This window comes from Gopherus evgoodei, chromosome 1, assembly GCF_007399415.2.
Source record: "Gopherus evgoodei ecotype Sinaloan lineage chromosome 1, rGopEvg1_v1.p, whole genome shotgun sequence".
Classification (NCBI taxonomy): Eukaryota; Metazoa; Chordata; order Testudines; family Testudinidae; genus Gopherus; species Gopherus evgoodei.
The window spans coordinates 27,921,649-27,936,887 of NC_044322.1; the positions used below are offsets into that span (position 1 = coordinate 27,921,649).

The 15,239-nt window shown below is 40.5% G+C and overlaps 1 protein-coding gene across 1 annotated transcript in view; it reads right to left on the reverse strand.

Annotated features, from left to right (window-relative positions):
* The window catches only part of PGR (progesterone receptor), a 68,944-nt gene that overhangs the window by 14,757 nt on the left and 38,948 nt on the right, over positions 1 to 15,239 (reverse strand). Inside the window, exon 4 of the mRNA XM_030560119.1 lies at positions 3,193 to 3,498. Within this exon, the coding sequence (XP_030415979.1) occupies positions 3,193 to 3,498 (306 nt within the window). The remainder of the gene's footprint in view (positions 1 to 3,192; positions 3,499 to 15,239) is intronic.

A 15,239-nucleotide genomic window follows, 5' to 3' on the forward strand; every position in this document is an offset into this window, starting at 1 on the left:
TGCCTGTACAATCTCCGTTAACCTCTTTGTGGCTGCATTCTACAACAGAATTTATATTTTAGTGAAATGTAGTGGTATTCTTTGAGTGTTGGATAACAGTGACTTATGCAAAGCACGGAGCAGTACGGGAGTAACCTACTGCCCTGTCTACCAAATAGATTCGGCAGTCCGTCACATTATGGGCTCTGTTCTGACTTCTCATGCCATATACAGCGTTTTACATTATAAAGGAAATACTTACATGATGAGATGGCAGTTCATCTTAGTATTATATTTTAGGAATAGGAAAATATTACAGCATGTCACAATAAGGTCAGTATCACAAAAAAAATTGTTTCCTCACTAATGTGAACAAATGTACATTGGATGTTTATATACTTTGTATGAAAAAGAGTTATTAAAGTTTCCTCTCATTCTAATTAAACAAATTTTATATTCTTCAATTTACATCTAGGCTTGCAACTATATTAAGTTGGTAAAGTAGGTGAATGTAGCCAAACTACAGGAAAGAAAATAGCAAAAATGGAGGACGAGTCTTACATGGGAAATTTTCGTATTTTCACTCCAGCTTTTTTTCATTCCTTAGAACAATTTGATGAGACTGACATAGCTTTAATTAGCATAAATGGCATTGCGGTCACAGGCCACCTCAGTTCCAATGACAGGAATATTTTCTATTTTTCTTTTCTGTCCTGCTCTCCCCATTTCATTTAGTTTTCTTTCGTATTAGTCACAAAGACATTTAATTCCACATAATGTTCCCTAAGCTTGTCTTTTCTTGTCCTCTTTTTTGACTGAACTCACAATAAGCAAATCTTCAATAAAAACTCTTCATTAATGTTTGAAGGTTCTGCAGGTCTGTTTATCAGCATCTCAGAATAATATTGGGTTACAGAGTCTTTTTCACCATTTATACCTTTTAGGTCTGGGAGTGAATAGTTTTCTTAGGGCCTGATTCAAAGCAGACAGATGCCAATGGAAGGACTCCCCTTGATTTCAGTTGGTGTTGTTGTATCAGGTCCTAAAACTTGTCCTTTTTAAGACAAGTGGTGGTATTTATACTATAGATATTTTTACAGAAGTAAAGGATATTTTGGGATGTGTGAGAAGAGTGAGGGGAGGATTGATCTGACATTGTTTATAATTATTACTTTAGCACAGATCAATAATAAACTATATTCCTTTTTCCTGTTCCCATGAATATGTTTTAATGCTAGCAACAAAGTATGTTTAGGAAGTGGCTCGCTGAGGCATCGAATATAGATTTTTAAATGTTGGCATATTCAAATTATGCAATAGCCATTTTTATAGCCGCAGTCTACAGGCAGAGAATGCCTCTTTTGTATAATACTCCTTCAAGTGTGTACAATTTATAAAGATTTAAATGACCAGATATGTCAAATGATGACAGAAGATATAAGAGAGTTCAGGAGATCAAAATATTTATTCAAAAGGAAGTGGGGAAGGGAGAGTATGATGAAAAGCAGGAAGTTGGGACTGAGTTCATTCTGAAATGAGCAAGTATGGTGATCCTGCTATAGACTTCCCAATCTCAACTGCGTAGAATACTAAATTCCAAACATAGCTGCATATAAGATTTACAAGGAAGCTAGATAAATACACAACTGCAAAAGTGCCAAATATTCTCCTACATCTCCATACAAAGCAATCTCAAAAACTGACACAAAACACTGAAGAGATGAGATGGGGGAAAAAATATCTGTTATTGGATCAACTTCTGTTGGTGAACGAGACAAGCTTTTGAGCCACACCTGGATCCTACACATGCCTACCACAATATATGGGGTACCTCATCCAGGGCACTAAATGCCCCAGTAACACCCATGTGGGTGAAACCAGACAATCACTACGCTCTCAAATGAACTCACACAAGAAAATGCTAGGTTTCAGAGTAGCAGCCGTGTTAGTCTGTATCTGCAAAAAGAACAGGAGTACTTGTGGCACCTTAGAGACTAACAAATTTATTTGAGCATAAGCTTTCATGGGCTACACTGATTAAGTGGGCTGTAGCCCACAAAAGCTTATGCTCAAATAAATGTTAGTCTCCAAGGTGCCACAAATACTCCTGTTCTTTTGGAAGAAAATGATAAAAGACAAAAACACCCCATCACCAGTGCTTGAACACTTTTCACAAAGTAATCACTCTATATCTGACCCATCAGTCCTCATCCTCTAAGGAAAACTGCACAACAGTTTCAAAATATGACCTTGGGAGCTTAAATTCATAACTCTGCTAGACACTAAAAATCATGGACTGAACAAAGACACTGGATTTATGTCTTTTTACAACAATATGTAACCCACTAACTCCCCTCTTTTAGTTCTATGACTGCAGAGGCGTTACCAGGCCACTCTACCTTGAAAGGTCCCTTACAATATTTGCTAACTACCTATGCTAAACAATCTGTTCTTCTTGCATTTTTTTGTGATGCTTGGAATCCCTGAAGAGCTCTGTGTGGCTTGAAAGATATTACCTCACCCATTTTGTCTCTCTAATATCCTAAGACTGACACAGCTACATCTACACTGCATAAAACACTGATCATATTTTTCATTTAAAATAGCTTTTAAAATAGTTCTTTTTTTAACTAACCCAATTTCTGAAAAAGGTACAAGTTGCACTTTTGTTGAATCTGTACTACTCCATTGGTCACTGGATCCTTCCATATTCAGTGACATTGGAGCATTCGTCTAATCTCTTTAAACCTAATATCTCTTTAGTCTTGTAACACCAAACTGTGTTGCTCTCGGTTTTCCCATGTTATTTTTTTAAATTATCCTAACTACAATAAGATAAACATACAATAAAAATCTGTTTAAATATTCTTACACCTAAAGAATACAAAGTAAAAGCATGTTAAAAAAAACACCACATCTGCTCATTTAGAGGAATTCATTTAAGAAGGCTCTAATGTCTAATGTCTGCTAAAAATATCTCTCTGGTACTCAGAAAGTCCAATTTTATACTCTTTTGGTGAATTGGTAGTGTTATTATGTATTCAATTACATTTCTTTATCAAGGATTCAATTATTATGCATTCAATTTATTATATAGTACATTTCTGTATATACCTGGTTTTAGTGCACAGCCAATAAACAGACTAAATACTCTTTAAATAATTAGCTTGATGATATATGTTAGCATAACTATGTATAGAAAGATGTTATTACCTGGTAGTGATTTAGACCATTTGACTACACAAAGGAGTTGCCTCTCACATAATTGATTCAAACTGGTCAGCAAAGCACTTGGGGTTTCAGGTTGTGTGTTGTCATAACCTGCATAGACCACTTCCGGCTCAATGCCCTGTAAAATGCTGATCAGTGGGGGAACAAACTGTACTTCTTGATTTGGTGAAAAGGATATCCTCTGGGTTAGAGCTTGGCTTTCATCTGGAAGGGCCACTGGCTGCTGGAGTGCAACAATATCTAGTGTCCTCACAACTTTGACTTTGTTAAACTTTTTAAACTTTCGACCTGGGGAAAAAAATAGTTTAATGACACATCCAAAAAAGCAGATTCCCACAGAGCAGATTAACTCTTTTAGTATCTCTTAGATTATTACACTTTTAACCTTGGAGTATTTTTTCTTTCTAGTTTGTTTTCTTTTACAACTCCCAGTTACATACAATTCAAAAACCTATAGAAAATTCTTAAAGTTTTGTTCCAGTGGAGAAAGAAATGGAAAGAAAGACATAAAAATATACTCTTTAAACTTCCCACTATATATACTATGTTTTGGCAATCTGATAAAGTATTTCCTGGTTCAGTTCCCACTGTCCTATCACATTCTCATGGCTGAGCCAATTGTTCTGCAATTCAATTTCTGCTGAATGTAAGTCAATTATACTGTTTACATTGTTTTTCTCTACATTCAGAAAAATGCAAATAGTTCCCTGGTACAAATAGAAGTTTCTTGTTTCCCATTTCCATGCATAGAAGACTTTTGACTTGTCTAACTTCCACTCCTAACTGACAGAGTTCTCTCTGCTAAAACAGAAGTATGAGAACAGAACTCTGAGGACATGAGGAAACTAGTGTGACTATACAGAGACAACACTCAAAAAGAACTTCAATTATCAGTGAGTAACCTTTCTTCTTCTACACATTTCCAGTTATGCACAACACCCAGGAAGGTGGACCTATGAGTATTACTTAAACAAAAATTGCAGAACTGCCTTCCCAAAGTAAGGATCAGAGCTAGATGTCAAGTTGTCATAAACGGATAGTTAAGAGTTAATAGAACAGAAATACTTCATGTCTCTTTTGCCTGTAAAGGGTTAACAAGATGAGTGAGCCTGGCTGTCACCTGACCAGAGGACCAATCAGGGGACAGGATACTTTCAAATCTTGAGGGACGGAAGTTTTTGTGTGTGCTGTTAGAATTTGGTTGTTGTTCTCTCTGGGTTCTGAGAGTGACCAGACGTGCAACCAGGTTTTTCTCCAATCTCCCTGATACAAGTTCTTATAGATTCAAAATAGTAAGTACTAGGTATATAAGGCAAGTTAGGCTTATGTTTGTTTTCTTTATTTGCAAATGTGTATTTGGCTGGAAGAAATTCAAATATGTATTTTGCTGAAAGGATTTTAATTTGTACTTGTATACTTAGGCTGGGAGGGTATTCCCAGTGTGTATAGCTAAAAGACCCTGTAACATATTCCATCTTAAATTTACAAAAATAATTTTTACTGTTTTTTCTTTCTTTAATTAAAAGTTTTTCTTGTTTAAGAACCTGATTGTTTTTTTATTCTGGTAAGACCCCAGGGGACTGGGTCTGGATCCACCAGGGAATTGGTGGGGAGAGAGGAGGGAAGGGGGAGAGAAAGGTTAATTTTCTCTCTGTGTTAGGATTACTTTCTCTCTCAGGGAGAGTCTGGGAGGGGGAGAGAGAAGGAAGGGGGGAAGGTGAATTTTCCTCTCTGTTTTAAGATTCAAGGAGTTTGAATCACAGTAATCTTCCAGGGTAATCCAGGGAGGGGAAGCCTGGGAGAGGCAATGGTGAGGGAAAGGGTTTACTTTCCTTGTGTTAAGATCCAGAGGGACTGGGTCTTGGGGGTCCCCGGGCAAGGTTTTGGGGGGACCGCAGTGTACCAGGCACTGGAATTCCTGGTTGGTGGCAGCGCTACAAGTACTAAGCTGATAATTGAGCTTAGAGAAATTCATGCTGGTACCCCATCTTTTGGACGCTAAGGTTCAGAGTGGAGGTTTATACCATTACATGGTGTGCAGCGGTGGGATAGATAGATAGATAGATAGAAGTCAAAAAGCCAGTGACGTTTTTATTTCTCTCCCTGTTAGCTATCTGCAGGCAGATTGAGAGGTTTGGGTTTAGAAGCAAAAGCCAGTAAGATTTTTTCTTTTTCTTTCCCTGCTGGCTGTGTGTAAAGCAGGCTAGAGGAAATTGTTTTAAAAGCAAAGGTCTGCAAGTGTTTTTTGGTCTCTCCCTTCTGAGTACTCTGAAGGCAAAGGCATTAGGGTTTAAAAAAGATCTTTGTTAAACAAAGGGACTCCAGTTGTGAGTTACCCTACACCAGCAAAACACATTTGCAAATGAATGGTTTTTTTTCTTTCTAACTTTGTCTGGAATAGCTAGGTAGAAGGAGTTAAAAAAAAGACTCTGTTGCTAAGCAATCCGAAGAAGGCAACAGAAAAGCAGCATTTCAGACAGTAAACACCAGAGGGCACCCCAACACAAGAAAGCAGAAACCATGACTACCAAGGACACCCTGAAACAGGAACGGGCAAAACTGGAGACAGAGAACCAAATCAAAGACGCAGACCACAAGCGAGACATGGAAAAGAAACAAAAAAAAACTAGAAATAAAACAAAAAGAGATGGAACTGAGAGAAAAAGAAATGGAGCTGAGAGAAAGAGAAAGAGAGGGTGCCCACAGGAGAGAGCTGGAGATAAAAGAAAGACAGAGGGAAGAGAGGGAAAGAGAGAAGGAAGAGAGGGAAAGAGAAAGAGAGGCGACTCACAAAAGAGAACGAGAAGACAAAGAGGCAACCCACAGAAGACTGACAGAACTCCAGAGGGAAGCCCACCAGCAGGCCCTGGCATTAAAACAGGCTAAGCAGAAGAACACAGCTGATCCTAGCAACCCTTCGCCAGTTATTGTTCCACATCCCAAGAAATTTCCCACCTACAAGGCAGATGATGACACTGAGGCCTTCCTAGAAAATTCTGAAAGGACCTGCCATGGGTACAGCATCACTGAAGACCAGTACATGATAGAGCTGAGGCCACTGCTCACTGGACCCTTAGCAGAGGTGGCGGCTGAAATGCCTAAGAAGAACATGAACGATTATAAACTTTTCCAAACCAAGGCCAGAATCAGAATGGGGCTAACACTTGAGCATGCCCATTGGAGGTTCAGAGCCCTAAGGTGGAAACCAGATGTGTCATTCACCCGATACGCCTACCACATTGGAAAGAATTATAATGCCTGGATATCAGGAGCCAATGTTAAATCTCTGGATGACATGCACCTCCTAATACAATTGGAACAGTTCTTAGAGGGTGTTCCTGAGGAAATAGAAAGGTACATTCTAGATGGGAAGCCCAAAATGGTAACTGAGGCGGGGGAGATTGGAGCCAAATGGGTGGAAGTGGCAGAAAAGAAAAAAGCTACTATCAAGGGGAGCGAATATCACAGGGGTCACACCGACAATAAACCCTATACCCGAGGGCAATCCAAGACCCCACCTACAACCCAAGGAAAGCCGCCAACGCCCTATTCTCTCACCTCACCAATCTCCAGTAACCCACCTCGGCCCAGAGACCAGTCAGCTGGGCGATGCTTTAAGTGTAATGAACTGGGACATATAAAGGCCAACTGCCCAAAGAACCCCAACCGAGTGCAGTTCATTACACCACCATCACACCAAAGATCCCCAGGCCCAGATGCCTCTCAAATACCTTTGGAGCGAAGGGAAATTTTAAGAGTGGGCGGAAAGAAGGTTGTCGCGTGGAGAGGCATCGGGGCACAAGTGTCAGCTATCCACCAATCCTTAGCGGACCCCAAATTCATCAACCCAAAGGTCCAAGTAACAATTTACCACTTCATGTCACAAGCTGTAGACTTGCCTACAGCTGAACTGCCTGTCCAGTACAAAGGCTGGTCAGGAATGTGGACTTTTGCAGTCTATGACAATTATCCCATCCCCATGCTACTGGGGGAAGACTTGGCCAACCAGGTAAAGCAGGCCAAGAGGGTGGGAATGGTTACACGGAGCCAAGCCAGGCAAGCCTCCAGACCCATCCCTGTTCCTGAACCGTCCACAGAGGCCCCGTCTGTGTTAGTAGAGACCCAGAAAGAGGTAGTGGACCCGGATCCCCTGCCAACGACTGCAACAGCCACAGTACCTCCAGTCCCAGACCTGGACCTGGAAACGCAACCAGCACCAGAACCATTGCCAGCACTGACGCCAGCGTTTGCAAACGCATCTTCAACCCCAACGCCAGAGGGCGCCAGTGAGCCTGAACTGGCAGAAGCAGCAGACCACCATACCCAAGAGGCTCAGCCAGAGCCTGAAATACCACCTGGTGCACCAGCGGAGAGCGGTTCACCAGCCACGAAAACAACCCCATCACCTACATGGCTTCCAGAGGGACCAAGCCCAAGTCCACAGTCTAAGGAAGAGCTGGTGCCTCCAGCCTCCAGGAAACAGTTCCAGACTGAGCAGGAAGCAGATGACAGCCTGCAGAAAGCTTGGGCGGTGGCACGGAGCACCCCACCGCCTCTCAGCTCTTCTAACCGATCCCGGTTTGTTATAAAACAAGGGCTTTTATATAAGGAGACTCTTTCTGGTGGACACTGAGAAAACTGGCATCCACAAAAACAGTTGGTGGTTCCAACTAAATACCGGGGGAAGCTCTTAAGCTTAGCCCATGATCAACCCAGTGGCCATGCTGGGGTGAACAGAACCAAAGACCGGTTGGGGAAGTCCTTCCATTGGGAGGGGATGGGCAAGGATGTTGCCAAGTATGTCAGGTCTTGTGAGGTGTGCCAAAAAGTGGAAAAGCCCCAAGACCAGGTCAAGGCCCCTCTCTAGCCACTCCCCATAATTGAGGTCCCATTTCAGCGAGTAGCTGTGGATATTCTGGGTCCTTTCCCAAAAATATCACCCAGAGGAAAGCAGTACATACTGACTTTCGTGGACTTTGCTACCTTATGGCCGGAAGCAGTAGCTCTAGGCAACACCAGGCCTAAACCTGTGTGCCAGGCCCTAATAAACATTTTTGCCAGGGTAAGTTGACCCTCCAACATCCTTACGGATTCAGGGACTAATTTCCTGGCCGGGACCATGAAAGAACTGTGGGAGACTCATGGGGTGAATCACTTAGTTGCCACCCCATACCACCATCAAACCAATGGCCTGGTGGAAAGGTTTAATGGAACTTTGGGGGCCATGATACGTAAATTCGTGAATGAACACTCCAATGACTGGGACCTAGTGTTGCAGCAGTTGCTCTTTGCCTACAGGGCTGTACCACATCCCAGTTTAGGGTTTTCACCGTTTGAGCTTGTGTATGGCCACGAGGTAAAAGGGCCATTACAGCTGGTGAAGCAGCATAGGGAAGGGTTTACACCCTCTCCAGGAACTAACATTCTGGACTTTGTAAGCAACCTACAAAACACCCTCCAACACTCTTTAGCCCTTGCTAAAAAAAACCTAAAGGATGCTCAAAAAGAGCAAAAGGCCTGGTATGATAGACATACCAGAGAGTGTTCCTTCAAGGTAGGAGACCAGGTTATGGTCTTGAAGGCGCAACAGGCCCATAAGATGGAAGCATCATGGGAAGGGCCATTCACGGTCCAAGAGCGCCTGGGAACTGTTAACTACCTCATAGCATTTCCCAATTCCTCCCTAAAACCCAGAGTGTACCGTGTTAATTCTCTCAAGCCCTTTTACTCCAAAGACTTACAGGTTTGTCAGTTTACAGCCCAGGAATAAGATGACGCTAAGTGGCCTGACGGTGTCTACTATGAAGGGAAAAGTGACGGTGGCGTGGATGAGGTGAACCTCTCCACAACCCGGGAACGTCTGCAGCGGCAATAGATCAAGGAGTTAATGCACTCTCCCGTGAAAGTTTCCCAAAATCAACTGGTTAAAAATTGTCCTTACAATGTAAAAAATCTTGTAGTTTTACATAGTTAGTAGTATATGTAAAGGTGTATGTGTTTATTGATCTGTTTATTCTAGAGTTCTAGGGAGAAATCACTGCCAGTGTGGTTCCACACTGTCAGCGATTTGGGGGGCGTGTCATAAACGGATAGTTAAGAGTTAATAGAACAGAAGTACTTCATGTCTTTTTGCCTGTAAAGAGTTAACAAAATCAGTGAGCCTGGCTGTCACCTGACCAGAAGACCAATCAGGGAACAGGATACTTTCAAATCTTGAGGGACGGAAGTTTTTGTGTGTGCTGTCGAAGTTGGTTGTTGTTCTCTCTGGGTTCTGAGAGTGACCAGACAGGCAAACAGGTTTTTTCTCCAATCTCCCTGATACAGGTTCTTATAGATTCAAAATAGTAAGTACTAGGTATATAAGGCAAGTTAGGCTTATGCTTGTTTTCTTTATTTGCAAATGTGTATTTGGCTGGAAGAAATTCAAATATGTATTTTGCTGAAAGGATTTTAATTTGTACTTGTATACTTAGGCTGGGAGGGTATTCCCAGTGTGTATAGCTAAAAGACCCTGTAACATATTCCATCTTAAATTTACAAAAATAATTTTTACTGTTTTTTCTTTCTTTAATTAAAAGTTTTTCTTGTTTAAGAACCTGATTGCTTTTTTATTCTGGTAAGACCCCAGGGGACTGGGTCTGGATCCACCAGGGAATTGGTGGGGAGAGAGGAGGGAAGGGGGAGAGAAAGGTTAATTTTCTCTCTGTGTTAGGATTACTTTCTCTCTCAGGGAGAGTCTGGGAGGGGGAGAGAGAAGGAAGGGGGGAAGGTGAATTTTCCTCTCTGTTTTAAGATTCAAGGAGTTTGAATCACAGTAATCTTCCAGGGTAACCCAGGGAGGGGAAGCCTGGGAGAGGCAACGGTGAGGGAAAGGGTTTACTTTCCTTGTGTTAAGATCCAAAGGGACTGGGTCTTGGGGGTCCACGGGCAAGGTTTTGGGGGGACCGGAGTGTACCAGACACTGGAATTCCTGGTTGGTGGCAGCGCTACAAGTACTAAGCTGATAATTGAGCTTAGAGGAATTAATGCTGGTACCCCATCTTTTGGACGCTAAGGTTCAGAGTGGGGGTTTATACCATGACACAAGTGAAGAATGTTATGCAGAGTAAACATACATACAGAACTCCATTATTGAAGCATACCATACAGTCCACTTTAGCCCTTGTAAAGTGAGTTCTTAGATGCTCAGGTACTGTCAGTCTAGCTAACATACACACATTAATTTACATACATTTACCTTACAAAAAGCCTATGTGACTTCTTATATATCTTAATCCTATCCAGATAAAAACTAAAAACGAGATGAGAATAAACACCTCCTCCCCCACAGCTAATAATCAAGTTCAGGTGAAACTCACACAGCCCTTTTTATATGAATTTGGGGAGAGGACTCAGGACAACTGTAAAGCAAGGATCAGCCATTAAAATAAGCATCTTCCTCTTCCTGAACATATCACTGTTACAACAACCTCCAAACCTTCTGCCAATGCTGAAGAAATGCAAGAACAAAACACGTAACTCTTCTAATTTCTAACAATACAATGAACAAGAGGAAACTCTTGGATATAAATCCACCAGAAATCACTTCGGGCATGGAGAAGGTCTTTACAAGCGCAGCCAGCTGTGGAAAGGAAGGGACTAAAGTGTTGGGGGATGCACAGCCTTTTATAACCTCGGTTCCAAACTTCCAGGGCTGTTAGAGGGCTTTTGTGGGGCACCAGAAGAGATCACATTCCCCCAGGTCCTGAAGTTTTGGGAAACCATCCCGTAAGTGGGAATATTCAAAGGCCACCCTGTAGGTGGTGGAGGAGGAGTAGAAGTAATAAAACGTTAACAATTAGCTAGATGGATTATGCTTCAGCTTTTTGAAAGCTTTTTCTAGTGCAGTTTCAAACAGTTACTTACCACTGAAATACGCAGGTGCTACTTTACCCTTTGAAATGGAATCAGTATCCCACACTTTAAGCCAGATGTTACATCTGTCTGTAGTGGAGTAAATCACTCTGGAAGCTGATAATTTATAAATGGAATGTGTTGTTTCATAAACAATGGGACGAAATCTCTCCATCCTCTTTGTCTTCTTTTCATTCTATTTACCAGTTCTGTTAGTTTAGGGCTGGATTTTTGTCTCTGTTACACACATTTTACAGAAATGTAATTCCATTATTTAAAAGATTTACTCTTGATTTACACTGGCATGAGAGGAGACTCTAACTCTCTGGTTTAAAATTAGACGGGTATAGATGAGTATACTTATAGCTAATCTAAAAACACAAAATCAGTTTTATAATCTCAAATATATGTTCTCATTCTTCAGTATTATTCATTCATAAAAATGAATACATAAATATTTAGCAAGCAAAAAAAGCTGCACAATTAAAAGTTATATTACAACATTATTTGTGGTCCAGTATAATGCTTAAGATAAACAGGGAAGCATATTAAATATTTTTTCAAGGAAAATAATCTACTAATATCATAAATATACAAAATGGAATTTTCAAAAAACACTCAAACAGTAATCTAACTCTGCTCCGAGGGAAGTGAGTGGCAAGATTCCCACTGACTTGTTATGCAGGAGATCAGAGTAGATGATAACAGTGGTCCCTTCTGTCCTTAGACTCTATGACTTCAATGACAGCAAAATTAAGCCAGTGATTAATGCTTTTGAAAATCCCTCCTTCAAAACTATCAACTGTTTTACATCAGTTGTCACTAAAGATAGTAACAGAAAAAAGAAGAGGCAAGCAGTCCTGGTTAGTGACTCTGTAGTAAAAAAACAGACCTGACACTCAAACCTGGGTCACAGCTGACCCAGATAAAGAAAAAAAGATTATATGCTGTTACCTCCAGACGAAATGACATCACAACAAAGATTTCTAGTATCATAAATAATGCTGGAAATTTCCCACTAATTATAGTCAAAGTGTGTGTGGCTGGAAAGGAGTGTGTGTGTGTGGAAGGGGAAGAAAAGGCAGCAAGAGATCTTACAGTTCAAGAATTATTTCATGGACTTGGGAAGAGAACCGAAGATAAGGTCAGCAGAGGTAATAAACCTGCAGATTCTTAGGGTGCCAGGCATGAGTAAAACAAATGAAGCCTTAATGATAAGTTATGGATTTGTAATCACAGGGAATCTTCAGTAATGAATGAATAAAGATACATGCTTCTAACGAATTAGAATGCATCAAAATAAGGACCAATTCACAGAATTACTTATATAATTGTTTCTGGAAATACAGTTAAGCAGTCTCCAGTATAGTATATACACTGTGTGCAGATCTTTCCAGTCAATTGCAAAGGTGAGTCCTACCAGGCTCATATTAGCATTTGCAAAGGCTTGGCACCTGCTTCAGGCTAGTCATGCCACATTAAGTCTCTGTTGCTGGAATTTTAATACCACAGGAAAAAATGAGAGGTTTAACAATATTTGGGTTTTAAAATTGTATTTTACAAAATATTAAAAATTATTTGCTGCTCTAAGATGAACAAGCATCCCAAATTAGTTCCATACTGAATAAATAGTAGCAACGTCACTTTGGCACTAACTCGTCATAACGTAACAGCTGTGTGCATTTTGCCAGCAAACCTTCGGTAGATTCTGTCACTGGGGTATTCAGTCACACCAGCACCTTCATGATACCCCCTGTTCATAAATCCACAATTTACTGAATATTATTGGACAGCACATTAATAGTGCATGGGAAATATGTACAACTACTGAACATAAACCAATAACATCATAAAAACTACTTAAATGACAAATGCTTAACATGCATATGTGAGATTCACTACATTGTTTTGGCGCATAATCCTGCACTTTGATTTTTCCTTTTAAGCACATATACAGAAAAAAATTACATGTCAGGTACCATGGTGCACCAGGCATTCTGTATTAGATAGCTAGTCTTCTCATAAGACACTAATGCCTGACCCTTTCCACAACCTGTAATCAGGTGAAAAATGTCAACGATTCATTATTCTTGACACTAAACCATGGTTTTGACTCCAAGGTCACTATGCTCCTCTGGTTCCATATGAGAGAACAAGTTCTATACTCCTCTGAAGGTTGTAAACAAGCTAAGGGAACAAAGCAAAGGTAATACATCTTGATTTTAATAAAGCATTTGATGCAGTGTTTTAGGAAATATTACTTGGAAAATTAATTCAAATTTTCTTGCACATGAGCACTGTCAGATGGACTGAAAGCTAACTGAAAGGTGATTTTCTAGCAGTAGGGCACAATAAGAAATCAGTGTTTGACATGGGTCATTTTTAAAGTCTTTGCTAATGATCTGGCAGAAAGGGCTAAAGAATATTTTACTTCAAGCTGCTGCACTATGTACGCAATGAAGACAGATAATAGAGATCAAGAGGGGTTGGAAATATCAGCAAGCAAAAATAAAATGACATTCAGCTTGTAAAAATAATTGGAAGCACAGATTCAGTGCAGGGAAAAATCCAGAAAGCTGTAACATTCAGAGAAAGCTAGGGCAAAAGTATTCAATAAACTGCATATAAGTTTGAAATGCAGTATAGAAACAAAACAAGGGAAATGTGATTTTGTACCACATATGCAGAAATGTCATTCACTTGGGGCATATATGCAGAAGCACAGGGAGGTAACAAATTAATGTGTTCAGTTCTGGAATGATGTTACCAGAAAGCTAATGACTAAATTGAGGGAGTGACAACTCTAGGGGGAGAAGTGCCAGAATATAAAGTTCCATAAGTATTTTAAGTTTTTAATGACTAAAGAATAAGAATTATTACTTAGGGTGGTATGAATGCAAATTAGACTGCAGTGTACTCTATGCACCTATTTAGTTACAACATATCAAAATTAATTCTAAAATTATTCAGACGCACTCAAATGCTTAAAAATTAGTTTCTGGAAACATAGTTAATGTATTGTTAATATAATATACACACTGAATCAAATTCACTCCTGTGCTAAGTAGGTGCCAGTCAATAGCTGTCAGTGGAGGCTACACTCACTACTCCCAGCAGTAAATTTAGTCCAATACCTAAACAACCATACAAGCCAGTCTGTATCAAGTGGGAATCATTAGATACTCATAGTCTCTGTAAAATCTTGCAGCTTGTCTCAGGTTGGTTAAGCAATATTAAGTGTCTCAATTTAAGATGTAATGCATAATTAAGGGGCTACAGTGAAAGACCAAAATAACTAAAAATATATAGTTTGTTTAAGAACTTAAGGGGAGGTTTTACAGTATAGCAGGCTGCAAACAAACTGTGAGAAAATTGTTTAGATGTATGGTCAATGGAATGGCATTAAGGAAAGGAAAAATATAATTCTGATTCAACAAGGTACTTAAGCACATGCCTAACTTAAAAACACAGTGCATTCTCTCTCCAGGTGCTTAGCTGGCTAGTTCTTGCTCACATGCTCAGGGTCTAACTGATCACCATATGTGAGGTCAGGAAGGATTTTTCCCCCAGGTAAGACTGGCAATGATCTGGGGGATTTCTTGCCTTCCACTGCAGCATATGGGTGCAGGTCACTGGCCAGGATTATTTGGGAATATCTCACCTAATCATTTCCCTGCCGTAGCAGGGGCCTCGAGCACTGGTGCACCTTGGTCTCTTCTATTGTCTGCCTGTGGTGCACAACAGTCTAATCACCAGTGGGCTGTAATACTTTGGTCTAATTTTAGTAGTTGGGTTTAGTGTGTGGATACTGGTTGGTGTTGGTGGCCTGTGATATACAGGAGGTCAGACTAGATGATCTACTGACCTCTTCTGGCCTTAAACTCTAGGACACCATGGGTAGTTCCATTACAGTTAATGGGGTGACTTATGTACTTAAAGTTAGGAATGTGCTTACGTATCTTTGCCCAGTTGGGGCCCAAATTAATTACGTGTATTATAGTTGTGCTCAGCATCTGGGCTTTATTGTGCTAGATAGTGTACAATCATACAGGTGGACATGGTTCCTGCCCCAGCAGCTTATACTCTTCTTAAAAATGAGAAACAACAACTGAGTGTAACAAACAATAGAGGGCAGA